At 40.1% G+C, this 27,364-nt stretch overlaps 1 protein-coding gene across 4 annotated transcripts in view; it reads left to right on the top strand.

Moving 5' to 3' along the window:
• Window positions 1-27,364, top strand: part of arhgap32b (Rho GTPase activating protein 32b) — a 48,703-nt gene that overhangs the window by 9,547 nt on the left and 11,792 nt on the right. The window contains exons 3-11 of one of the 4 annotated variants that reach the window (XM_007556462.2): window positions 6,833-6,919; window positions 8,332-8,469; window positions 9,952-10,044; window positions 11,247-11,369; window positions 11,977-12,054; window positions 13,083-13,164; window positions 14,728-14,778; window positions 15,093-15,167; window positions 25,799-25,948. In XM_007556462.2, coding sequence (XP_007556524.1) covers window positions 6,833-6,919; window positions 8,332-8,469; window positions 9,952-10,044; window positions 11,247-11,369; window positions 11,977-12,054; window positions 13,083-13,164; window positions 14,728-14,778; window positions 15,093-15,167; window positions 25,799-25,948 — 877 coding nt within the window. Of the gene's footprint in view, window positions 1-6,832; window positions 6,920-8,331; window positions 8,470-9,951; window positions 10,045-11,246; window positions 11,370-11,976; window positions 12,055-13,082; window positions 13,165-14,727; window positions 14,779-15,092; window positions 15,168-20,408; window positions 20,705-25,798; window positions 25,949-27,364 lie in introns of those variants that run through there. The other 3 variants (XM_007556463.2, XM_007556464.2, XM_016673575.1) reach the window with 3 other exon arrangements.

Below are 27,364 nucleotides of genomic sequence, written 5' to 3'. Positions count from 1 at the left end.
CTCAGAATTTGTGGGAATGGCTTTCCATGCATCCCATGTTACAGCTATTTTATTTGCCTGTTACTTTGAGCTCTACATTGGTTCTTTAGTAACGTAGCTCTGAGGCGAAATGTTACATCTAGAGTTGGGATGCAAGAATATGAAAATTTGGGCCATTCAGTTTTATCATGTTTTACTACGACTAATGTTGACTGATACCACAGAGCAACGAACACGGGTATCGCTTTGCATCGCTTTGCCCAAACAAACCAACATATCTTCCGTCAGTGGACTCTAAGGATATATCTAACGATCCATTTAAGTAATCGATTATTGTATCAATTACTCTGAAAGTTGATTAATCAAACAAATAATTGGCCACTCAAGCCTCTTTTGCATTATACATTAACAGATGAAAATAGACCAACAATTCAGTTCCTATTTTAAATAAGAAAAGGAAAGAAAAGGAACAGTCTGTGAGTTTGATCCCAGCTCTCCTTCCTGCCTCCAGTACTTCAAGTTGTCCACCAATCTGCTGGCGAATGCTCATCATTTTGCCTTTCTGCCTGTTGTAGCTTGAGTTGTTTTGTACTTTCATACCAGACAAAACATGCATGCATCTTATGAACAATTAAAAATCCATATCAGCTCTGCAAAAATAGTTTTAGTAACCAATTATGCTATCTATTATTCTGACAATTAATTGGATAAAAGCATTGGCACATTGGTGATTAGTTGATTACTAAATCAGTTGACGATTATTTCAATAATCAGTTATTGAGATCATTTCAGACTCACTGTGTTTGTGCCGTTACTGCAGAGATTCAGGATGCAGGCTCCAATCCACCAATCTACTGCATATTACATCCAAGCAGTTCTTTGCTTACTTTACATGCTCTGATGTCATGATGCTGATTGTTCAGCTGCAGGTCTGCAGTTGCTCCTTGTGATCTTGTTTGTAATTGGTTGAGATGTTGGACTGTGACCGGAGCAAAGGGCTGCCCAGGTCATATATTCAGAGGATGTATGTCGCCGTGGTTATTTTCTGCAGCAGCCTGCTCTCTTGGAGTCTGCAAAGGCAGCTGAAACTGAGGCAAAGTCTCAGTTATTAATATGTAGGGATGTGCCGCAAAAAGGTAGTCCCTGGTCTGCACATGTGGAAGGACAGAAAGCAGAAAGCACCACCCTCCCTTCATGTCCTCTGCTTCCTTTTGGAGTCTCTCTCTTTCTCTCCCTCCATCGTTCTTTGTCCTGCAAACACACAAACCGGAGAAGGGTTGAAGAGGGAGAAGGGGGAGGGGTTAGCCAGCATGTCAAAGACGGAGGGGGGGGGGGAGAAAAAGCGAGTGAATTGCATGTGGCAGAGGGACACAGAAAGCAGACGGTCAGGTCAGCCGGGAACAAAACTAAACGAAAACATCTTTTCTTTCTTTCTTTTTTGTTTTTCCTTCTTGATTACGTGTAACCTCTTCTTCACTGCTGCTGAGCAGATTAGGTGTCAAACTTGTGCTGGGTGCGAGCCGTCAGAGAGGACGCCAGCTAGAAGGTGAACATTTAAAGAAAAAATAAAAATGAGGATGGGGTATCACAATGGTTGGATGGAAAAAGAGGGGAAAATGGAGTAAATGAAAGGTGCCCCACTGAGGAATCCAGCAAACCGCTCCACCGCCGGTCGCCCAGCTGCTGGTGATATTGTTGTCTCTGAATCGCACACTAGGAGAGTGTAACGGCAAAGAGGGCGCAGAGCTGACAGCCAGACCCTGCTGCGGGAAAACGAGGCTCCTTCATGTCCGTCCCGGATGTAGAGAAAGACGCAGTGGGAATGGTGCTGGGGACAGGTGCTGGAGCGATCAGAGCGATCAAACCGAGAGTGAAAGTGTCAGCTTTGAAGGGAACGAACACCCGCTAGGAGTGCAACCTGACTCGACCCGCAGTAAGTGTGGCAGATGTTTGTGTTTGTGGCTTTGCTCTTTGGTTCTTCGTGCAGATTGTCGTCCTACTGCAGAAAGTGGAGAAACTGCTTGGCTTTTTTTTTTTCTTTCACTAAAGATCACACCAGAAAAATCCAAATTCTTTTCTTATTACACAAGTCTGATGCAATTCAGTTTCCTCTCTCATCTGTGTGGATAAAAAAAATTGTAAAACTGTGAGGTGGAGAAATATAGTGGCATTCTGCAGATCTTTGCTCAACAGAATAATAAACAAATATTTAGCTGTGTGTAGCTTTAAAACGACTTAACACTTTGACCGGTCTGAGTTGTTCATCACTATTTATGAACTTGGCTAAAATTTCTTCTATACTTATCAATTTCTTCTAGAAATGTAAACAGTGATGAAAAGATTGGTGGGTACTAGGTATTTTCTCTGTACGTTACCAGAGAATATCCTGAGAAAGCATCAAAGATGTGAAGTTTTTGTAAATCCAAAGAGGTTTGTGGTGATTTATGTCCTTCGTAATTCTGTTTCCAGATGTGTAACTTGAACTACAGGAGTCCACAGCGGCCAACTCGGATGAGCTGAGCTAACAATTAGCCTTTCTAAATGTTTCAGAATTAGTCATTGGTTATTCTAATTGTATCTAAACAGTTATTTTTGAAAACCATATTTTCTTTTTTTTTTAATTTTGTTTGCTGTTTGTCTTGTGCTAATTATATTAGCATTCCGTAACTAAAGCTGCTCAGTATTGATGTCCAGTTTTTGGAAACTTTTAACCTGCTGGTTTTCAGCTGATCCTTTAACAAATAAATAACATTGAAATTATGTTTTTTTCCTAACATTATTATTTATATTAAGCATAAAAAAAAAATTAGGTTTACCGTTTCTGGTAACGTAGAGAGAAACAAGGATGAAAGGTTAGCATCTTATGCTAGCAGTTGGCATGTTAACTTTAGTGACTCCACACAGACTGAAGACCTTTTACTTTAACTGTAAGATTGCCAAAAGACTCAGAACATTTCCAAATCCAGAGTTTTCTGAGACAGACTGATGTTGAAAGGTCAGAAGATAAAACATCAGCTTTGTGGCCTTATCCTCTGTTAGCTTGCTAATCAAGTAGCAGCCTGAATGAAATGCCGACATGTCATAAATGGTTTCCTTTTTAAAATCTGGCGTGCCTGTGCTTCCTCAGATACACCTGATTGATGCTGGAGGCAGATTTCTTCTGAACATGGCACCTGGCATTAATGCCAGAGAGTTCAGCCTTTGTTTTATCAGACCAGAGAATTTTAATCCTTATGATTTGAGAGTCCTGCAGCTGTCTTTTGGTAAAGTCACTCCACAGAGCAATTGTGGAGCTCTAACAGAATGACTATTGGGTTCTTGGTCACTTCCCTCATTAAGACCTTTCTTTTGTATTTGCTGAGTTTAGTTTAGGAATTATCCTGGTGGTCCCAAATGTCTTCCATTACGGACAATGGAGGTCATTAAGAGCTTCGAAGCAGCAGGACATTTCTGTAGGCTTCCTTACAAAAATCTCTCTTAATGCTGTTTCAGCAGATGAAAATACAAGACCTGGAGTTGGATGAGTGTTTGCCTTGAGTTCAGCGGTATCTACTGTAATTTGCAGAGTTGGATAGATGGTTGACTTATTTATTGGTGGGAAACAGTCCTGTCAGCCTCCATTGGAAAAAGAGATTGAGCCTGTTGGCAAAATGGTTGATTTGTTGTTCATGTTTCTCTCTGTGTAAATACTTTGATGAACCAGAGATTAGAAGTCAGATTTTGCATTTTGGATGATTAAAATCACACTTCTGATTTATTTTTCCCCTTACGTTTCTGCTTTCAAAATCTCTTTCATGATCCTATAATTCATAGTTGACCTAAAAATCAATGAGATGATGTTCAAAATGCTTCTGAGCTTTCTCTGTTCAGGCTGCTGTGTCTGTGAGGCAGCATGAAGCTTTTCCATAGGTGGTTCATAAAGAATGAGCCAAACATGCACCAATACCAATTTTTTGTGGGTGTTTTATGATCTCTGACGGTTTGTTTTTGTAGAACGTTGACCTGCCAAACCTGGATTTTTTTTAATGTAAGATTTAAGAACAGCCCCAGGTCTTTTTGTTGTAAGCAGTCATTATTTACGGACTGTGGTGTTCCCTTTGTGAAAGCAGAGGCGCTATAAAACACGGTTTTATTAATCTTTTAATACAAAAGCCTGTTTCAGATCATCCTTTTTCTCTGTGATCTACACTTGCTTATGATTCTGTGTGAATAACCTGAACATTGAGTTGTAAAATGTTATGCAGGACTGCAAAAGGAGGGATGTGGTAATGTGGCACAAATCAAATGGAGGAGAGCAGCTCAGAAACAGGGCCTCGTATCGACCCCCTAGTTCTCCATCTGGTTGGAGAAATATGTTTATCAGCAGAATCTGTTGCTGAAGATCACCCACAGCATTGTTGCTCATAGTTAAAACCTTGAATCCATTCAGACAGCCTGCCTGCATTGAGATATGGACACAAGCACTGTGTAATACACACTGCATGCGTCTTCCACAAACACCTTATGGAAGATCCCTTGGTGGAGGAATGCTACGTTGTTAGCCGCTAGCCTCATTGATCTCTGCAGGTCAGCTTCATACGATGTGCAGTTCATGTTTATGGTGGAAGCGTTTTCTGAAAGGGGTTAAAGGTGAAATAATTCTGGAGCCTCTCTGCTTATGCTTTTTACTTTTATTTTCTGTGTATCTAGAAAATAAAAGTTTGTCCTTGGATTGGTCCATTTGGGTCCATAGTTTGTCCTTGGATTGGTCCAAAGTTTGTCCTTGGATTGGTCCTTGGATTGGTCCAAAGTTTGTCCTTGGATTGGTCCATTTGGGTCCATAGCAACGTCTCCACATCGCAATGACTTCTTCTCTTTATTTCCATTCAAACCCAACATTCATTTTGATAAAATTCAGGAAAGATGTGGTCTACTCCTCTTAAATGCCTCCAGCTATTGGGCCATTTTTGTTGTTGCTTCACTATTTTCTCTGAAAACAGGAAGACTTTTCACTCATGGATGTAAAACCGAGATAATCGGCTCATCGCTCTCATGCTATGTTGTGTCAGAAAGCAGAGAAACGACCACAGAAAGGACAATTGTTGCCATGTGAAGGCTCTATTCACTGTATATCTACCAGAGACAACTGCGTCTGAGGTTTGCTCAGATGGGAGCACAAACACACAGATGTCTTTTTCCTTCACTCACTTTGGAACCCCTCCCGCTTCTACCCCCAACACACACAAACACGGATTCACACAACGTTAATAGTAAATGGACTGCATTTAGCTGCAGCTTGTCCAGTCTTACTGACCACTCAGTGCTTTCACACTACCAGTTACATGCAGCCGTTCTCACACACACACAAACACACTGACATGCAGAGGATCTGGGTCAGTGCAGCCCCTCACCAATATGTGCTTTGATTTCAAACATTTTCATCCGTTTCATCTCCCTGTACTTCAAGTACTTTGTGTTAGTTTATTTCATCCTGTAGTTTTCATATATGAATAAAGTTGTAATTAGTCACAGAAATCACCATTTTATTAAACTGTATTTTTTCTCAAAACTTTGTTTTAAGCCCTATTTACACTCATTGTAAATGTATTTATTTTTTTTAATGACACCTTTTGACTACACAGTTGCATCTCAATTTACTCAATTTAAACAATCGGTTTTGCAGAGCGCTGTGAGTTGGTCTAAAACGTCCTGCACCAGATGGCTTCAGGATGTTTTGTCTGGTGTGAAAGTACAAAATAATTAAAACTAGAAAGGGCAAAGAGGCAAAATGATGAGCATCCTCCAGCAGATTGGTGGACAACATGAGGCTCAGTGTCCTGCCAACAAACTGCTGGACGCAGGACGGCTAAGTGGGATCAAACTCACAGACTTCCTACTGTCCTCACAGTTACCCTTCAAAGTTTTCTTGTTTAGAACAATTGTCTGAAATTCGCCCTTCACTCACACATTACCAATTAGAATAGTTTAAAACATTATTTTGAAATTTCCTACCCAACTCTTTTGGGCACAAAGTGGAGCCATCGGGCAGTGCGATCTGTCACCACCATGTCAGCTGGTTTTAAGATTTGGAGCCATTTTGTAGGATCCGCTAGAAAATGGCCATAATTTGGTCATGTGACTCCACTAAACCATTTCTACCAGCAGGAAACTTCTGACAGGTATTTTTATGTTTTATGGTACCAATAAATCAGCCGAGATTTTCTTAATTTGGGTAGATTGGTGTGGCTGAAATACTAAAATATTTAATGTTTACATCCATCGCTGCTATGGTTTTTAATGACTTAGCAAGCTTATCATGCTTTGGTTTTAACTGCGAGCAGAATATTGAAAAGGTTTTTGCCCACATTTGTAATGGAAACGCAGCTATTGTCCCTTTTTACCTGCAGTCAGAAAGAGCTGACCGACAGATGACCCCAGTTACATCTGAACGTGCACGGTTAGCAGTAGTCACCCCACTGTTGCCACCTTACTGACTTTGTTTATATATTTAGCAACTTTTCAGACAAAAAGAAAATCGGTATTGGCAGGTCAGGCTTTTTAAAGATCAGAAACCTGATGACAAACTGAGACCAAACCGTTTAAGTAGAGTCTAAAGATCAGTGTAGTCTTCAACCTGTAGTGGCATATCCTGAGATCAGCAGGTACTTCTTACCAGATAAACTGAAACACCGTCACAAACACTGTAAGAAGATCATTTACTGCATTCTGCATATCGGTTAAATCCAGGTTTGTAGTCTCAGATCTGTTGAACATCGTGTGGCTCTAAATGAATCCAGTTCTTGTGATCCGAATCTTTATTGTTCAGATGGAGACGTGTAACATTTCCTACCTGTGTGCTTATCTGATCTTTCAGCTGACCCTGGGAGATGAGCAGTGTGAAGTGACCCGGAACGGTTACGAGTCCAAAGAGCTGGTGTACTTGGTTCATATCTACTGCCAGGTAAGACTGCAGAGACCTGACGCCACCTGCGCTTCCACTGGATTGCACAATTTGACATTTCGAATAAATTCTCGGTTTTCGATAAAAAGTTTTGCCGAAAACATTTTATCGGCAAACCGTGATGCAGTTTGGCTTTAAAAAAACTGCATCACACAAGTCACATGATCAACAACCTTATTTGGTTGCCGCTGGTGCAAACCACGAAGAAGAAGACGACGGCGACGAGAAGAAGTTGGAGGCTTATGTTTTCTAATGAACAAACTTATTCACGTGTGATTTTAATTGCGTTTCTTAATTGGAAACACAGAAATAGCTAGTGTGATTTTGACATTAGAATATCGACCGTGTTTTGCACATTATTCAGCTACTAATCGTCATCACATTCTGTTCAGGTATCATAGGTCCTTCCTTATTTATTCAACTCCTTGCAGCCGTTGGAAAACCTGTAAATCTGCCCTGGTTCTATTTGGAAAAGAGGAAAAAACCTCCTGCATAAACATGGCCTCGAGTCGAGCACTCTGAGCCCTCAATAGAGGAAGACGAGTCGAGTGCCACAAACCCAAAAGAAGGAGGAGTAAGCAGGAGCGCCGTCTGAAAGTGGAGCAAAAAGCCCACAGAGTCCTCCCTGTGGCGTCTCTCCCTGCCAGCATTTTTTAAAACGGCACCAGGATCAGTCGGCTGAGCTGCATTCTGCAGCTCCCGTCCCACAAGTTCTGGCATCACCTCAAATAGATCCTTCTTTAGCAAATCAAAGCAGAGGACATTTTCTACCTCTAGTTTGCCTCCATGGGGGTTTGGAGTTCTTTGACAGGATCAAACGGAACAAATCTCTGAAATCCTGGTTTTGTTTTTGACTAGAAATGGGTTGAACTGAATGCAGGGGATTGGAGGTAGGAACTCTGGGTCTTTTTAAAAAAATCTTTCTGTTTATTTAGATAATTGTTATAGCCAATGAAAACCCTTTTTTTTCCAGTAAAAGCTAAATATTCCATAGGATTGAGTTAAAAATGTTTTTTTTTTTATAAGAATGTTAGTGGAAAATCAATTGGAAGGAAAAAGTGTAGTGACTAAAGGTGCACCAGCAGTAACTACAACTGCAACCTTGATGTTAGGTTGCAAAGTCAGGTCAAGAGTTTGGGGCAGAATCACAGCTGGAGTTAGCAGCCACTGCACACACAGTGTGCAACAATTTGAGACCAGAGGTCACAGTTAGTTATTGTGAACAGATTATTTAGATCCTGAAACACAAAATATTGTTGAAGCCAGATTTTGCCTTGACTGTGTTTTTCCTGGCGTCTTGTAACGGCATGCGTCATCGTCTTCATTAGTATAAGAATGAGCAGTTAGCTCTGGAAGCAGCCAGTGGATCTGACCGCTGTGCGTGTGTGTGCGTGTGTGTTCTGTTCCTGAAGGGCCGGAGCTGGATTGTGAAGCGCAGCTATGAGGATTTCCGTGTTCTGGACAAACATCTGCATCTCTGCATCTACGACCGGCGCTTCTCCCAGCTGCCTGAGCTGCCCCGATTGGACAGTCTGACTGACCAATCAGAGGTGAGCTTGTCTGATCCATCTTTCTGTTCGGTGTTGTGATGTAGGAAAAAAAAGATGGGTGTTCAGGTTAGGAAATGAGTGACTCTATGTCAGAGCCCACTTTCTCCAATTAAAATGAAGAGGTGAAAGTTCAACTCCAACTCTTTTATACCTTCATACTCTCACCAGTTCTTAATTTTTCTTCATGCATTTCAGCTCCACTTTGAGTCAGATTAAAGCTTCGTCGTTCGCTGACAATTATCTTTTAAGATTTAATTCAGCTGTAAAAACTGCCAAAGTTGCTTTGTGCTATTTAAGATAATATAAAACAGAAATATAAAAAGGTATTGCCCTGCGACAGACTGGCGACCTGTCCAGGGTGTACCCCGCCTCTCGCCCGGAACGTTAGCTGGAGATAGGCACCAGCACCCCTCCCGACCCCACTGAGGGACAAGGGTGTTCAGAAAATGGATGGATGGATGGATAAAAAGGTATTTCTGCTCAAAGAAAAATACTAGAAAGATATAAATAGCTGTTAATGTTCTGAATTAATCGAAAAGTGTTGCTTTTTTATCTTTGTAATGACTAAATTAACACCTGTTTTTCCTGTCTTTATGTTGGTCACGTCTTCATTATTTATTGCTGTAAATTTTATTGCACAGATGCTTCTTCCTTATTGGTTCACTAGAAGCAAACTAATCTGAGGAGATTACTGAAATGACTAAGGAATTACTGAGTGCTTTCTAAAAACCGAGACAAGCAGTGGGTGAGCCTTCACCTTCACAATGAAGATTATAAATATGATATAAAACCTCTCTTACAACACACGTTCATGTGTGTCTTCAAAAACTTTATTTCTTTACAGCTAAAAACAACCCAGTTGCCACAGAGACGGTTTCTGATGAACACACACTCACACCTCGAGTAGTCAGCTGCTAATCGTTTTCTTTCTCCTTCTTATTATCAAAAGATGCCTGCAAACACAAGTACATATTGTTCCTTTTATTCTTAGTTTATTATTTCCTTAATTTATGTTTTTATACTTTGCCTTCATGCTATTGGCGCTTTAAACCCAAAGTCAGATTCCTTGTTTCTGCACACAGTCTTAGCCAGTGAAGCTGTTCCTGATTGTGTTGAATCCTGAGAAAAGTTTGTTATTCACAAAGTGCTGGGAACTGCCTCTGGTCAGGGAGGAGCTGCACTCGTCCACAGATTCCCTGATGTGCCTTTTACATCAACTGTCTCTGGGAATGTAAAACAGCTGAACCTCCAATGAGTGTTAGACATCTCTCCAGGATGTTGTGACGTTTTTTTTTGTTGTTGTTTTTTCTGGTTAGAGACGTGTAGGGCCAACAGTTTGCTGCAGATGTAGTCTCTTATTGAGAGGAAGCACCTTCTCAGCTAGCAGCTCACCCATTTCAGTTAAAGTGTTTATCACACAGTAGTCGTAGTTACCAGGTGACGGGGACGGTGGACTAATGGGCTGCTATCTTCCATCTCCAGACGGTTTCCCAGATGTTGTTGGCGTACCTCTCCCGACTCTCGGCCATCGCTGACAACAAGATTAACTGTGGCCCCGCCCTCACATGGATGGAGGTAACTCTGCTCTGTCTTAAAGGTTTACCTTCATTTTGTTTGTGAAATGTTATTCTAGTCATGGCCAAAACCTTTCAGCTTTGGTTTGTGTGGTGTCAATCTAACAGGGATTAGACTCTTATTTATTCATCACAAAGAGAAAATTCTGTGTACCTGTATGTCGCTTTTATGTAAGCCTCAGTCCTTCGCCAACGAGAAGCTGAGGAAGTCTTTTTCAAATCACATGGACTGTGCCACTTCATAAAATAGTTTTTATCATGAGAAGCATCAGCTTTCAGGATGAACCAGGAAACACCAGGAGCCCTTTATGTCTGTGAACAACAGGAAAGACAGGCTGCAAATCTGCAAAAAGCACCAGAGGAAGTTAGTTATTCCAATAAATTTGCCTTCTGATTGTTTTGGAGATCTGGAAAATTGTTTTATCAACAGAAAAAAAACCAGATGGTGCAGTTTCCTTGCAAGGTAGTTCTACTTAATTCTGCCAGGAAAAATTGAGTGGGATCAAAACTTTGTTCAATAGCTACTTTTTCCACCATTTCAAGGACAGGTTGGTGATCAAAGTATGCTGCAGCCTGAAGGAAGTGTCTCAAAGATTAGAAGACTGTGATTGTGGGGCAGTGTTCAGGAAACTCCTCAGATCTCATAACCTTCATTGAGAAGCTGGGATCAGCTTTTAAGAAGTAGATGGAGAAACGGAAACCAGGGTCACTGTCTGCTAGGATTTGGCCCAGAAGTTGATATCCCTGATGATCTAGTGAACTGTAAATGTTAAAGTGAGCATGCATTTTAATTTTGGCAGGCCATAGAAATATATTTAAAAAATCTATAACTGTTTAACCCATAAAAAAATGAAACCGTTATCCATGACTTTTGTTTGACTTTGAAATGCCTCATTTTTATACACGGTGAAATTATAAAGTTTGCACTTAATACATTTTACCAAAGCAGCCTTTTTCCGTAAGTGGAACCTTACGATGGTCTGAGTCTGGAAACTTTACATTTCTCTGGAGTGACTTTATTTAACAAGATGAAATAAAACTTAAATATGATTGCTGCTTTTGTAAATATGTCCAAACTAATAGCTATGGAGACATTTTTTATAGTGATCTATTAGTTGTGCATTGATGCTGTTAATGATATTTATTGTGCGTGCGTGTGTGTGTGTGTGTGTGTGTGTGCGTGTGCGTGTGCATGTTGACCAGGTGGATAATAAGGGGAATCATCTGCTGGTTCATGAAGAGTCCTCCATCAACGTGCCAGCCATCGCTGCAGCTCACGTCATTAAGCGCTACATCGCTCAGGCCTCAGATGAGCTGTCGTTTGAGGTGATGATCATAATCATTAGTAAACCAACACTTTTTTTTTCTTTATTATTAGGATAAGCATTTCCTGTTTTGTGTTTAAAGGTGTATCTGTATGGATGGTTGGTTGATGTTTAGTTGTTTATGGTGCAGTGAACTGACTTTTGACAGAAGTGGTAAAATTATTTTCTTCAAACTACTCTTTTTCATTCAAACGTTTTTGTTTGTCAGTATGTAACATGCATTACAAACTGTAAATGAATTAAATAAACAAATAAGTAATTAAAAAAATAGCACTAGTCAACTTATATCATTAGTAAACCAGTTCTACATCTGACCTCGTAGCTTCACATCCAGGTTCCTCTTTGTTTCTCTGTCCCTCTGGAAAAACCGAATAGTGTTCTGCTGGTTTGATTAGATTGATTAAATATTTAAACACACAACTTATCCTGAAGGTTCTGTTCATGTGGACCTCCAGAATCTCAAGAAGAATTACTTCCTGAATCCTTCAGGTTCCTGCAAAGGGACATGAGAGCAGAGGGGGAAAGATGACAGCAAGCATTAATAGGAACTGAAAAGACGGTTGTATGTCGACAGTGTTGATCCTCTTCTTGTCTGTTGCTCTGTGCAGGTTGGGGACATCGTCTCTGTGATTGACATGCCCCCGAAAGAGGACACCACCTGGTGGAGGGGCAAGCATGGCTTTCAGGTACTCTCACACCACATGGCAGAAATCAAAAGAATCCACCTTCACTTTCAGTCTGAGCCTCAGGCATGACAGCGTGAGGATTTTAGGAGACGAGAAAGAAGTATTGCGTTTCAAAGTACATTTTTGATTAAAAAAACAAAGCAAGCAACAAATCCCCCTTGTGTGAGGCTTTGCAGAGATTACCGGTGCACCTGCCTCTCCTGTGACACTCAACGCATTATTACCAAGCTTTCAGTTCAGATCTGAAACAGGTGTTACTCAGGCATGACTTACATGAACAATGACCTGCTGCATTATTGACTAGATAGTCACACCTGCAGTTTAACAAATCTATTGTGAAAATGTTAAGTGACGATAAGAACAATTTCTTTGTTCTGCTTCTCTTTGTTTTTTGCTCTTTTTTTGTCATATTCTTCTTTAGGACACCAGTCGCATAAAGAAAATGTGATTTGTATCACAAAACAGCCCAGAGAATAACTGCATTTAATCATATTGTCACATTTATTGACATGATGCCGTCATGGATCATGGATTTTAAATAATTGGAATTCATTGTGACGCCGTTGAATCAAAATTCTTATGAAACGATGTTTTATCACGATAAATGATAAACAATGCAATAAATCCCTGCCCCTATTAATAAAACAATACTTAGGAGCAGCATTCAAAATGTTCTTGAGCTGGTCAAGCTGAAATTTCTGTTGTTTTGATCATCTCTTATGTAAATGTACGTCTTTAAAATCTGGATCTAATGAAGTTTTTTGCTCTTCAGACCTGAATGAGGACAGATGATTGAAGGGAAGCAACTGCTAACAGTATATCTTCTTTTGCACTGAATCATTATAATGTTATATGTTTACCGTAGCCGTGTAACACTCTGCACGCTAAACGTACAAACCTGCAGATTACCAAAGTAACGGCTGATGACTGATTGAAACAGATGAGCTGCAGATGAAACGAGTTCTCGTGTTTCCAGTCCTCGTGTCCTCTAACTAACTCCAGCTCTCTGTTCGCTTCCCTCCCTTCAGGTCGGCTTCTTTCCCAGCGAGTGTGTGGAGCTCATAAACGATAAAGTGCCACAGTCCATGACCAACTCTGTGCCAAAACCAGGTACTGCCGCCGCTCTGCATCCATTCTGGACTGGGGGCTTCAGGGTGGGCTTGAGGTTTCCTTAGTAATAATCAATCTCCGTTGACGACATTATAGATCATAAACAGCCGTCTTATCGCACCAGACTGACTCAGATGTAGGAAATCCGTGCAGATCGTTGTGTCGGGAACAAACAGACTCACTGTCCTTGGCACCCTCCCACCCCCCACTCCACCCCACCATCAGCTGCAGCTGTTTAGCATTAGATCGTCCTAGAATGGAAGAGAGCGCCATCAAAATGCCAAATCCATTCATGATCAAAGTGCAGTGTGTTTTATAAATCTGCCTCCTTCCTTCCAAATCCATGACTGTGACTCACTGTCACAACCATCCACTGGGCTTTATGGTGGGTGACTGAATCCAAACCACCACAGACCCTCTAAGACGTTAGGGAATGATGAAATGGAAATGAAAACACTCCAAGTTCCACAGCTAATGAGGATGTAGGAATTTCATCAGAGGTTAAATTATCTGGTTTTACTAACCTCATCCACTCTAACTAAACCAGACTGCTGCTTTGCTTCTTAGCTGTCGGCCTGCACATCCACAGCTCCCCTCTGTCTCAAGTTGGGTTCCTGCTTGCCTACTTCCTGCTTTTCAATGTTTCAGGGCCTGTTTTGATTTTTGCATCTTTTTGCCATAAAATAGTCGCAGGTCAGTTGCATCATTTGCATACCTTAAAAGTTGCTTTAATTTTTCAGTTCTTTTTATTTTCTGAGTCATAACCCTATGTCCTAGATACAACAGAGTATTATTATAATAATGAATAAGCTTATTATGAGAGTAAAGCCGTAAGAATATGAGAAAAATGTCATAATAATAGAAAAATGTTGTAATAATACAAGAAAAATTTTGTAATAAAGCAAGAAAAATGTAATAATGCAAGAAAAAAGTTGTAATAATGACAGAAAAGTTATGACACAAGAATAGTCATAACATTCCCAGAATAGTGGTGATTATATGAGAAAAAGTTGTAACACAAGTAAAAAAGTCATATTACGAGGAGAAAAAGTCAAATAGGAGAATAAAGTTGACTTAATATGAAAATGAAGTCGTATTACCAGAATAAAGTCGTAATCATACAAGAAAAAAGTCATATGACAATAAAGTTGTAATATTTGAATGAAGTAGTAATTCTGTAACTCCTGCACAAAAATCAATTGAAGATTAAAATAAGGAATGTTGAGCATCTTTAGTGCCGTGTTAGGACATAATCTTTATCTTTACCAGCAGCAGTAGTTCGAACCAGACGAATTGGTCACCTCAGTTCTTGAAGCTTTGCTCTCATTAAAACAACTTTTTTTCTGGTAATTTTATGACTCTTAGTCTGACCCTCCTACTCTGCTGTACCTAAATGAACAGTTTACTGCAGATTAAAGCAGATTAAGTGCTAAAGCACCCTCTTATGTGTTGAATGTCGCACTGTTTGCTCGGCGCTGCTTCACTGCGTTGTTTATAATGTTTGCTGGTTTATTTTGAGCATGTCTTAATTTGCTGCCTTTGACTGTGACTCCTCTGCCTCAGCCTCCCCATCCTCTGGCCTGCAGCCTGCTTCATGGAGTCTCTTCCCCCCCTGTGCGTGTTGGTATACACACCTCACCTGCCTGTCTGAATATTCACCCTCACTCACCTGCATATAAACACAAAATTGTTCAAAATGACTTTTATTTAAAAATGCAGATCAGATTCCAGTGCAGCTTCTTCACTCGTTAGATCAAGCTAGTTTTTCCTTCGTACACACGAAAACATACACGGCTGGTTTGTTATCTGACTTAAAGTGCTTTTCTCCCTCTGATTCTCTCATGCCTCCATCATCCAACCATGCATCCATCCATCCATTCATCCATCCAAATGTCTGTTGGTCCATCCGTCCATGGGATTGCATGCAGACTTGGAGATGGAGAGTGTAATGCCGGACAGTGCATGGGTGGCCGACCCGCTAAACCACTACAACCTAAGTTCAGGTAGACCAAACCCCCTTCCAGTGTGTTGTCCCACCACCTCCTAACAGCAACACACACACACACAAAAAAGAACTAACTCCTTCCTCCTGAGTTGTTGCACTGTGTGTCTCTTAACATTCTTATTGGTTGCAGTATCTAAACTGGGTTTGAGCTCAACTCTTCACTTATGGGAAGGTTTTGTGGTCTTTTGATGTGTTTTATTTGAAGAGAACATGAAAATAAATAGCAGCACACCCGCAACTTTGCCCTTTGTTTTCTTTTTTTTTCTTCCTATGTTTTTCTTTCTTTCTTTCTTTCTTTCTTTCTTTCTTCCTTTCTTTCTTTCTTTCTTTCTTTCTTTCTTTCTTTCTCTTTCATCACCAAATTACTCTGGATTGTGGGAAGAAGTTAAACGTTTTTAAGCAAAAATGCGACTCTCTCTGGGATGAGGAGCAACTATTGGGACTCTAACTTGTTTGTACAACGCACGGCTCGTGGTAGCGCTCACCTTTCTGTTCCTGGTGGTGAAGGAATATCCTGACGTCACAAGGAATGAGGAACTGAACTTGGTTTTAGTTTTCTTCTCTCAATCCTTTTACATCCTGAAAGTGTCCATTTATTGTCGGTCTTCCTAAGTTTGCATCCTTTGCTTTTACACACCTGCTGATTTATTGCAAGCTCTGCCCTTGTGTGCAAAGTGCATGCATAATATGCACATTAATCTAATAAATCTGAACCCAAGTTAAAGAAGAAGAAAAAAAAAAGTATTTAATTCTTTGGTGTAACTCTTCAAAAGATGGGAGGAACATTTGTAAGCAGGGAGCAGGACCGGAGTAAATAAGTGATGAGAGTGTGAATCCTGATCCTAGAGAACCACACAGAGCTGCTGGTTGTGTGTGTGTGTGTGGGGGGGGGGTGCGTGTGGTGCTGGGGGGTGACGAGGGCCATCTGTGTGTGTCTGGTTGAAGGTGAAAGGCCGCTGCAGGAATGCCATGGTGCTAGCCCTCCACCAGTCTTGATTTATTTAATCCGTTCACAATGAAGGGCCCTGTAAACCCATCCGAGCGACGTTGAGGCTTTGTCCTGCAGGAGTTGGAGTCTCTGTCTCCCTCTCCATGGCGACTGAAAGAGCACATTCCTGCAGGGAACCACACGCTACTGGAAAAATCTCCCCGCTCTGCCTGGACCCACTTTCCCCCACCACCAACCAATGCTGGATGGAAACTGTTAGCGTGCAACCGTCTCAGTTAAAATCAAGACCATGCAAGCTCAAGGCTGCTGATCCTTTATTCTGGATGCTGGGGTTGCTTTGCTCTGAAACCTGGAATTAGACTCTCCAGCCCAAACAGTAGAAATAAAGTTTTTTCTCGTTTTGTTTTGTTTTGTTTTGTTTTGTTTTATGTCAGTTCGAAACCAGAAAGTTGGGGAACTTCAGATGAAGTGAATGTCCGTTAAACGTCTTTCCTCCGCACACGGCCCAGTAGACCTGACCCAGATGCAGAGCCGGCTCTCGTCTGCTCCCCTCTTCATCATGTGTGGGGACCGACAATCTGGGCAGCTGTGAGCATGTTGGAGCCAAGACAGCTGGTTATGTGAGGCAGAGAGGAAGGAGAACGGGGAGAGAATGTGCGAGACAGGGTTTGATTTGTCCTCCCATTCCCAAGGATTATGGATCATTTCCTGCTGCTGTGAAACTATGCAAGCTGCTTTGTGTACTATGCTAAGCCTCTGGAAGGTTTGTTTGCAGGAACTTTTTGTTGTTTTCCGCTTCTATTTTATCGCAGTGGTATGCAAAAAAAACAACAACAAAGTTGTAAAACTGTGAATCAACGATTTTTAAAATGCAAATCTGAATATAGATGAGTGGAAGGATTAGAGTAGATTAGAGTTACAACTAAATAGGTAGAGGCATAAAACCTCTGACCTTATCCAGAAATCAGAGTTGGTCCTTCGAACATTTAGTTTGAGAAGCCCTGATGTAAAACTTCATGTTGTAGTTTATAATTTAATTTATTCGATCTAAAACACTCAGACTCGCACACATAGTAGTAATAATGGCTGTTACTATACAGTCAGAACTCCAACTGCAAATTAAAGAAATTCAAATCAAAGTCAAGTGAAAATAATCCAAGTGTTGCATAAATTGCTTATACATGCCTACACTTAAGCCATTTCAACTCTTCATAGCTTTACAATAAGAAAAAGTTAATAGAAAGCACAGAACCAACAACTAAACCCAGACAACAGGAGAAAAAAGATTAATAAGTAGGTGAATCGTCATCAAGAAGATTTCGATCAGATTTCAAGTCCCTTTATAGCCTTCACTGATTCTGTTTTAATTCTCTTAAACTGTCACATTTTTACGTAGTTTAAGATCTTCAAGCAAACTACTCCACTGCTTAACCCCAGCAGCAGAGCTGCACGTATTCCCATCTTAGCTCATATCTCTTTTCTTCATCCATAAACAATTTTTGAATCTTTTTAGGGAGCATTTTATTTTATTTTTTTGCATATTGTTTTGTGCAGTCTTAAATTTTACTAGCTCAACAAACTTTAACACTCCCCACTGGCTTAGCGAAGCATCGGTGTGTTTGTTATATAATACGTGATTTAATCTCCGTATGACTTTTTTGTTGTCGTTTTTGCAGAATATAAATAGGTTGGAAGTTATTTATCCAAATCTTTACAGAATATGACAAACAAGGTCGACCTCTACCTCCGCCGTTTGATGTTTGATCCTGTCCTGCTTTGTTCTGTGTTATTGTGAAGAATTATGATGCATGGACTCAATCATTCATGTGCAAACAGATTCCCTCATTATCACCAGCTTAATTTGATCTGTGACAAAATGTAAAGAAAAAAACAACAAAATATGATTGTGGGGTTTAGGGCTGTCACGATAACAAATTTTGCTGGACGATAAATTGATCCAGAAGTTATTGCGATAAAAGATAATATTGTTGTTTTGAGATCATTTTTAAGTAATATAATTGTAATGGCAAAATAATAATTCAAGAGCACATTCTCAAAGATCTGTAAACGTTAAGTTCTAATGAACATTTAACACTGGAACTGGAAGACATTTTAAATATCCAAAATCAATAAAACGACAACTAAAATGAACTTTAAAGTCTTTGTAAACAAAACTGTCCTTCAAAATAAGGGCTAGTTGAGACCAAATCACCAAACTGAAGACTTTTGTCATCCAGTTTTGGTAGAAACGGAGAGAAATGATAAATCATGCCAAAGGAAATTATTGAGTTTGTTTTAATTTATCATTTGATTAATTGATTTGTTGATTATTGTGACAGGCCTCGGTATGAATACTTTTGTAAGGCACTCTCCTAACAAGTCAGGCGTTATGAACTGTTTAACTATTGCTTGTTTCAGTAGGTGTTAAGGTAGATGAATCATTTCAATAACTGCAGTCATATATAAAAAGAAAGCAAAGCATGCGTCAGTTTTAAGGTTTTATATATCAGGTCATAAAGTGTTGACACGTCATAATACGCTGCGTGGTTTCGTTCATTTCACTTTGTCCTGACTCACATTTTAGGACCTTATTAGGTGAGTTTTACGTTCTAAAATGTAAAACTTTAGCGCTGAAGGAATCTGTTCTTAATTTGTATCCTGACTACATTACACTAGAGTGACCCTGAGCCTTTACATGCTCTGCTGCTCGTTATATAAACAACATTCTCACGGTTCCCCTGCAGTTGTAAAACATGCTGCTATGAATCCAGCAGGTAGGAATTCATGTTTATGTTTTTGACAGCTTTGCCTCTGCCGCATCGAACTGAAACCATGTTTCCTGTCTTTTCCCTGGACTTCAATACATTAGCTATACGCAGGTTACTGCACTTAGCACACATCACTTGAGGTGTTAAAGAAAATATTAGGACAGGTAGGACACATTAAGTATTAGATTCAGTCTGCAGCTCTCTTATGATAATATATACTTTTATTGTACTGCAGTTGCTACTTACTGCTGAGGTATTCATACGTTTCTTCTTTAACTGCTAACAAGGCCACTGGTTAATTATTTAAAGACAATATAAAGGTAAATCTGAAGAAGTCATGAGACAAATGAGGCAAGTCAAAAAGAGACAAACTCTTAAAGAGATTCTCAGACCGTTGAGGAAGAGTCACATTCTTGTGTTTGGGTCCAGTTTTCAAATCAAAACCACAGATGGGTTGGTAGCCAGTATGAAGGTTTATCAAAAATTTACAGGTTGAAAAGCGCTCTGGTGGTTTTCCACTTTACGGTTTTTATTGTTCAAAGTTATTTTAATTGGATCCCAGAGAAACATCTCGTCTTTTTTCCTGCTGTTTGGAGAATAGATGCTGCTCTGCTTGTCCCCTAACTGTTGTTGCACATTTCCTGTCATCTGGCTGAAGAAAGGCTAATACACTCTTCTTTGGCTATTTTTAAAATATTTATCTTGTCAGCAATTAGTATATAAGCTGTTCTTTCTACGTTTTTCCTTAAGTCAGTAAGGAAAAACTGACTTACTGACTTAAGTCACTGTTAAATTATTTTTACAAGTCAAAATACTGTTGCTTTTCTGATTTGGGTATAGTGATTAGATCATGTTACACTTTTGTTTCAAAATGTTGGTGGAAACACTGTGATACCATTAAGAAATATTGTTTTTACTCAAGGTCATTGTACTGTAAAAAATCTTTTACTGGTCTATGGCTATTAGTGACTTTTTAAAGCCAGGACTAAAGAACTTTACTTTTAACCACACTCTTTATGGTTGTGCTGTTTGGCTTCTCCTAGCAGCCACTGAGAGTTAATGTCAGGCCACGGGAGTGAAACTACACCCACTCAATAAAGAATTAACCACAATTCTCAGGAACCTACCCTACTGATGGTAGGCGTTTTATTTGAAACAAATAACACCTTAAATGTTGTCGCAAATGTTTTTAATTACACGTAAACCGCAGAGCACAACAGTGCATACACTGGGGGAGGTATTTACAGTGACATTTCTCATTAAGTTCAATGATGCCTTCAATTGCACTTGTAAATATTTGCTGGAAGTGAATTCAGAGGCGAGAAAGTGAACAAATAGAGCATCGAGGAACGTTGTTGCAAAAATAAAGCCGAGGTCTGTCTGGTTCACAATCGATTGTGCTAAATGAGAAAATCTCCTTTAAAAATACAGTCGTTGATTTTAGGTACTCTAAGTTGTAAATAAAACGTGTTTTTACGTTCATGTTTTTCTTCGTGTTACTTTATATAAGCTTAGTTTAAACGCCAGTTTTAAAGCAACATTTTCTCATACGTGGTGAACCGTTTGAACGTTTAGTATTTCCGGGTTCCCTTGAACGCAGCATGCTTGAAGCTTCTTGAAGTCAGGGAGTGAACGAGTCTGCGGCGCGCGCTGTGTCCGACCTTTAAACCGTTGTTACCCTGCATTGTGGCAGCTCGCGCTTCTCTGAGGAGGTCCAACTGGGATTTTATTCTGGCGCAGATTTAGCGGAACAAAAGCGAGTTGTGCTTTGGACTTGAGCTGCTTTCGTAAATTAAAGCCCCACGGTATGGAGAAGAGGTAGGAAACAGCGTTTGGATTCTGACAAGTTAGGATATATATATTTTTCAATGGAACTTTGTGGATTAATTTTTGTAAACATCTTGCGCTATTTTCCGAAAGGATTCCTTGTTTAAAGAACGTCCTTACTACCAAAACCTGTTCAGGTTATTTCATTGAATTAGTAAAATATAATTACTTGGTATCTCGTATCGGTCATCGTCAGTCCTTCAAAATGACATTTAAGATACTGCTTGACTCACTTTTCCTGAATAAGCTTTTGTTCTTAGTTTAGTAGGGTGTAATAAAACCAGAGATAAGTACCGACGCAAAGCACACAGCCCTTGTCGCTAAAATTTGAATAGTCAGACAGCACCTTGTAAGGTACATGCAGGAAATAGTTTGCAATTTAAATATCTCTTCCACCTTAATAAAATTTATCGTTTGAAGCCTCAGTGCCAGCTCTGTGGCCTCTCTAAGTAAGGAGATGGTTTCCATTTATGTTTAGCCACAGTAATAAAATTACAAGAGATAACAGGGCAGCCTTTGTTTTGCATTTGATTGTGCTGATATTCCCTATAGCCTCCTGTTTTCTGTGTTTCTTGCCCAGTTATTTTTGTTCTCCTCTACTATGGAGGGTTAGAGTTAACATATGGAGCATTGACAGGCCGCATCTCTGGAAACAGTTGCCTCTTTCTGGTGTCATCTATCCACAGGGAGATGAAAGCTTCAGACATTTAGCTGTCCTCGTCATCACTTTGAGCTCTGTCTAAACAGAGGTCACTGACAGTCATGACTGCCGTTTTATTAGTAAGACACTGCACTGCTATTTACACACGTAGCAGTGTGCGGATGTCACCCTGTCAGCAGCTGTAAAGTTTAAACACTGCATGGCTTGCTGTTAATTCTGTCAATAAACATTAGTTTTGCACAGAGATATACTGTTTTGTAATTTTCTAGAAGTTTTGTTGTATGGCTTTACTAAAAAATAAAAAAGCTAACATTGACTAAGTCATCCACGACTGGGGAAATAAACATTTTTAATTTTTCTGCATAAGTTATGATTATGCTGCCAGAAACCTTATAAAGTAGACTTCTGCTTTCTGGTATTTCCTAGAGGCAACAGTGAGAAGAGTCTAAATTTCCTGTTCGGCAGTCTTGGATGTACTGGAAGACTTGACAGACCTTCTGTCAGCGCATCAGATATTCCAGCCTGAAGTACCAATGTACCAATTAGAGAAAAAAAAATTTGTTGCAGCTTCTTTAAAAGTAGTTTTGAATCAAACCAAATATGAAGAAGCATGTTAGTTAACATTTTCTCATTCACTTCCTGATCAGAAGTAACTTTGTCCTATTCCAGGCTCTGGCCATTTCACTGGTGTGTTTCTCGCCGAGCCGGCCCAAGCCATATGAGAGTTGAATGGCCTCTTAGGACCTGTACACCTCTAAGGGGCTCCCAAGAGCACCAAGCTTGCATGAAAAAAATATACATGTACATATTCATAGAATAATAATAATAATAAAATCCAAACTAAATGAACATGAAAAATTACTTCCATATTATTTTTATAGTTGTTACATGAATAATAGGTTAAGATTTTCCTGCTGTTGGGAAGTTATAAGATAACAAACTGTGTTTATCAGCTGGTGTTATTTTCAACCAGTTAAAATAATGTGACACACCTAAATACTGCTCTGCATTTCAAAGTCCAAATATTTTAGTTTGCTACTCTTGAATGGTTAACATCAATGGCCATAATAACACTGGTAATGATAAGCTAATTACAAATGACGCTAGCGATAGTTGGAATGCTACACAGATAGATAAACGTTCATCTTAGCAACATCTGGTGTCGACATGCTGGTAGGAGGGACCCCTAAATTAAAATCTGCTTGGGGCCCCAAAAAGCTTTGGACCGGCCCTGACCTCTACTCAGACTCTGCTTGTTTTGGTCCCGTCTCTGTTTTACAGCTGTTGAGTTGTCCTTTAGTCTGACTGCTGCAGACTTCCAGGTCGTATGACGTAGAGAAATTAGGTTAGGAAAGAATATTGTTGTCATTAAGTCTGGTTTCTTAAGAGATACTGGTGATTCATTGTAAATGCTGATTCAACATGCAGTCAGCTAAGAGCTTCGTGTGTAATCTGCTCAACTTCTTCAGGTTTTATAATCAGCGCCTTGTGTTTGGCTTTGTCCTGCCTCGGTTTAGGGAAGAAAGCGGTTCAGGCTGCTGGCTTCCATGACTCTTTCTGTAAATAAGCGAGTCCCCCTGGTACCTTCTGGAGTCTCACATTGCCAAAGTGATTTTATGATGTTTGCAAACAATAACCACTCTGTCCCACCGGTTTGTAATAAACCCGTATTAGCAGGAGAAAAAGAATGCTGTACTATTCAGAGTAGATTTGGATTGTTGGGAGTCTTCTAACTCTTAAAAGTCCAAAAGTCGGTCACTTGACTGCCAGGAGGTTTTAGAAATCGGTTGAAACTTTCGTTTTTATTTTTAGAGTTGAAAGTTTCCTTTCAACTCTTTGCTCCAGAATCTTCTCTTTGTGTATACACTCAAACCAGCAGAAATCCTCTGTGTACGAACACTGTGCATGCTGTAATTAATTGTTTCTCCCAGCCTTTCACCCTGCTGCTGTCTTGGACCTTTATGGCTGTCATCCTCTGTGACAACAAGCAGATGGGAGTCTCAGTCCAGCTTCTGAGGCATGTCTGTCACTGAACTCATCTCCATGTTGTCCTCTCAGTCAGTGACGTGTCAGCGTGAGCCTGTACCGTTGCACCATCAGCTTCTCCTCCTGCCATATGTGGCAGTGACACTGAAAGCCTTTTTTGATGCCTCGACAGTGAGTAGAGTTAGCTGCATCAGCAGTTCCCGGTTCATCCAGTAGCACAGAAGGAATTTCTTCCAGGGGGGAAACTTGGAGCTCCACGCTTCCCTGATGTGGGAGATATTGTTTTTTGTGCGTGCGTGCGTGTGTGTGTGCATTACTCTGCAGAGGCTGGCTGAAGAGTAGGAGCTGACTCTGCTGCTTTGCAACACAATCAGGAGTCTAGAGGAGTTTTCAGATGTGACTTTTCTCACTGGGAGGAAGGAGAGAATTATAAAGTCAATAGTATTTACTTTAGTAATTTCAAATATTCAATAACTGTGAAGATTTTGCAATCGTTTCATGAATTTTATGTTTAAAAATGTTTTTATTATAGTAATTGGGCATTTTCTTATCAAGGCTGTGGGCTGTTATTTTTAATCACAGTCTTGACTGCAGTTTTTTCCCCAAATTTATAGACACATAGCTGATTTTATAAAGCTCAGAACTGCTGATCCTGATTCTAGCCGTTTCCAGTGTCTCTCTCAGTATTGTGTATGAACATAAAATGTTTGTTTCTGATTTTGATAAATTCAAAATTGAAGGACTTGCCAATAGAATGTGTATAAATAATACAATAGTTTCAGAAAAACCAGGCCATAGTTTGCAGATGTTTTTCTCTCCAAATCACTAAATATCCACAGATCCAGGAAAATCATTGAATAGAACAAGTATCTAAAAGTAAAACCACTACTACCGTATATATGTATTCTTTTACATCCTTTTTAACATGTTGAAAAGGAAAAAGCTCAGATTTACTGAACCAGAAATCTCTGCAGTTAAAGAATTTGACAAACGTTTCAAAATGGAGAAAGAAAATGATTTGAGTTCCTATATTAAATTATTCTTAGTTTCCCATATGAAAAGGATCAAAACTCTATTTTGTTTTTTGTTTTTTGTTTTTTCACATTGACATAGAAGACTAAACTAATGTCATTTCAGTTCTATTAGGATTACCAACATTTCCATTTGCTAAATAGGAGAACAAAGAAACGGAGTTTTTTTTTTTTTGTTTGTTTGTTTTTTTTAATTCAGAATTTCCTTACTATTCATTAGCATAGCCTTTCAGTCTACAAGACTTGGGTCAAATGTTGTGGTATTTAGTGAATAGAATCCTAACTGACCTGAAACAAGAGAAGTTTAGTCTGCAGACGGTGAAGAAACATGCTTCGAATGTAACTTATCAGGTTTCAGCTAATTGTTGTGGCTGCCTGAGTAAACAGCTCCTTGTTCTCTTTGTGGTTTCCACGTACACCTCGCTAATCCTCAAACTAGCAATAACCTCATTAGCAGTTTCCACACGCTGTTGTTTTCTGTAGGAAAGTTGAGCTATCAGGTTTTCAGACTCCAGTTTAAAAAAGTTCAGATAACACTTTTGTGTTCTTACGTTAACTTAAAGCTTCCAGCCTAAGATGAAGAGCAAATACAAACTTTGCTTGCACTAAGTCCTGTTTATCTGAACTCAGCGAAGCGCCACATCGCCTTGCAGCAGAGAACAAGAGCAACTCCCACAATAGTCGGCTTTTATGTGATTAGATTCCTTTTTTCAGGTTTTCGGTACCACAGCAGTTTTTCCATTAAGACAGGAAATGGTGGCCAAAACTTATACAGCAGTTTCAGAGTTACTTAGAATGAACATATAAATTAATAACTTCCAGATGTTGTAATGCTTTAACAGAATAGTGGAATAACGAGATGGGATGATATCAGACATGAATGTCCTCTCTGAAGCGGTGGCTGTGATAAAGAGCGGAAACAGAGCCGGTGGCAAGTTATGCTGCGCAGAACGCTGAGCCCAAAACGATTCTGTAGTTCTGGGGTCAAACAAACGGGACCAGAGTTTGCTGCTGTCCTCTTACTGGTGGCTAACTGGAAGACTTTGAAACCGTCTTGAGAAGCGGACGGCTTTTTTGTTTGTTTGGTGAACTTGATAGCCTTTCCCACATTTCTCCAGAGACGAAGAACGAGCTCGTGACGTTCCTCCGATGGGCTATCTGGTGTTCAGGAAGGTGTTCCGTGGAAGATTCCTTTGTTGTCGCCCGGGAGGCGGGATCCGAGACCGCACGCGCATAAAGAGCGACTTAGCATGAGAATGGAAACTCAAACACACAATAGGGCAGCTTTGACCAGTTTGGGTTTTCACTCCCCTGCATGGATCAATGTGAGAGTCTGTGTACAGCCCACAGTAAACAACCGTTCTCATCACCTAACGCGTCTTTTTTCTGTCTTCCTTCCTGTCTCAGTTTCTAAGAAGCACGGCAAACTGATCACCTTCTTGCGCTCCTTCATGAAGTCCAGGCCCACCAAGCAAAAGCTGAAGCAGCGAGGGATCCTCCGGGAAAGGGTGTTCGGCTGTGACCTGGGAGAGCACCTCCTCAACTCAGGACATGATGGTAATGCTTTTTTTAATTGAACACTTCCAGTTTTTTGCATTCAAACGAGTATTTCTGTGCTTTGGTTAACACAGAGACACTGAGTGAATCAGCAGAGAGAATCCGTTCAGCTTTAAGCTAAGAGCTCGGGTTAAGGGAGGCTTAACTGCACAAAATGCTCCCTGGGGATGGAGATGTTTACTTGCAGTTAATATAATACACATCATCTAAGTACACATCAGCTTCCCCGTCTCTCTCTGCTGCAGGAGAACCAATATTTACATTCATTGGGCACCGACTGTGTGAGCTTTCCTCAGGTGAGCCGAGGAGCAAAATGGAGTCCAGACTGTACTCACACCATCAGAGCCTGGTTTAGGTTTAGTTTAGCCTAAATTTAGTTAGTTTTGGCTTTCCAAATTAGGGCTGAAGTGATTAATCAGATTAATTGTGACTATTAAAATAATCGTCAACTAATTTAGTAATCGATTAACCTTTAGCTGGATTACAGACTCAAAAAAGGCCATTTGCTGAAAAAACAACACACTCAAAGGAGTAATTAAGCCAAAACTGTACAAAACTGTTTACACTTTGCATGTAAGATTAAAAAATATATATTTCTTTGTAAATATGTTTTACCAAAAACTCATCAGTTGGCATAGTTTTTGCTTCATCTGGTTCACTTTCCACTAAATCATCTCGTATTAAGCACCTTTTGCTGTCAAATTATCAATTGGTTAATCTGAAACACAAACAGATCAGCATTACACTGTAAGTCCAGCAGAAAGAGCTGAGCTTTCACATGTTAGAAGTAATTATTTAGCAGCATGTTTGTGATTTGCTACAGTCACAAACATTCATTAAAGGAAAGCTGTGTTGCTGCGTTTTTGGCAGTAACATTTTTTTCTTGTTTAAAAAAGGGAATTTAATTATTTGTTTTGCATCTTTTAATGCATTTACGCCCCACGTTGCACCTTAACCTGCTGTGAAAGCTGTGCAGGAGAAACGCAGCCCAAAGAGCACAACAGGAGTCTAAAGTGTTTGTCAAACGACCCAAATTCCAAAAACAAGTCTGATTCACCAGAACCCTTCCCAACAACCCACTGCACCCAGAAGAACCTGCTTCTGCTGCTCTACTGCCAAACACCTCAGAGCCGATTTTCTTTATTTTGTTGTTGTTGTCGTCTTTGGGTAAATGAGCTGAGTCCGTCCATCCTCTGGAGAAACTCTTCCTGGTTTCGTGTTTGCTCTGCGGCTGTGTGGAGTTAGTCAGAACAGCTGCTCCCCTCAACATCTCATTCTGTCCTCCTCTGACTGGTGTGTGTTGGTGGGAGGTCTGGAAACTCTGCTGCACACACACACACTCTTACTTTATGTCTTCTATAAACAGTGAGCACATGTAGAAAACTAACATGTCTGTGTGATTCACAGTAGCTGAAG

The sequence above is a fragment of the Poecilia formosa genome, unplaced genomic scaffold, assembly GCF_000485575.1.
Source record: "Poecilia formosa unplaced genomic scaffold, Poecilia_formosa-5.1.2 Scaffold79, whole genome shotgun sequence".
NCBI classification, from domain to species: domain Eukaryota; kingdom Metazoa; phylum Chordata; class Actinopteri; order Cyprinodontiformes; family Poeciliidae; genus Poecilia; species Poecilia formosa.
This window is presented reverse-complemented; position numbering and strand designations above follow the sequence as displayed.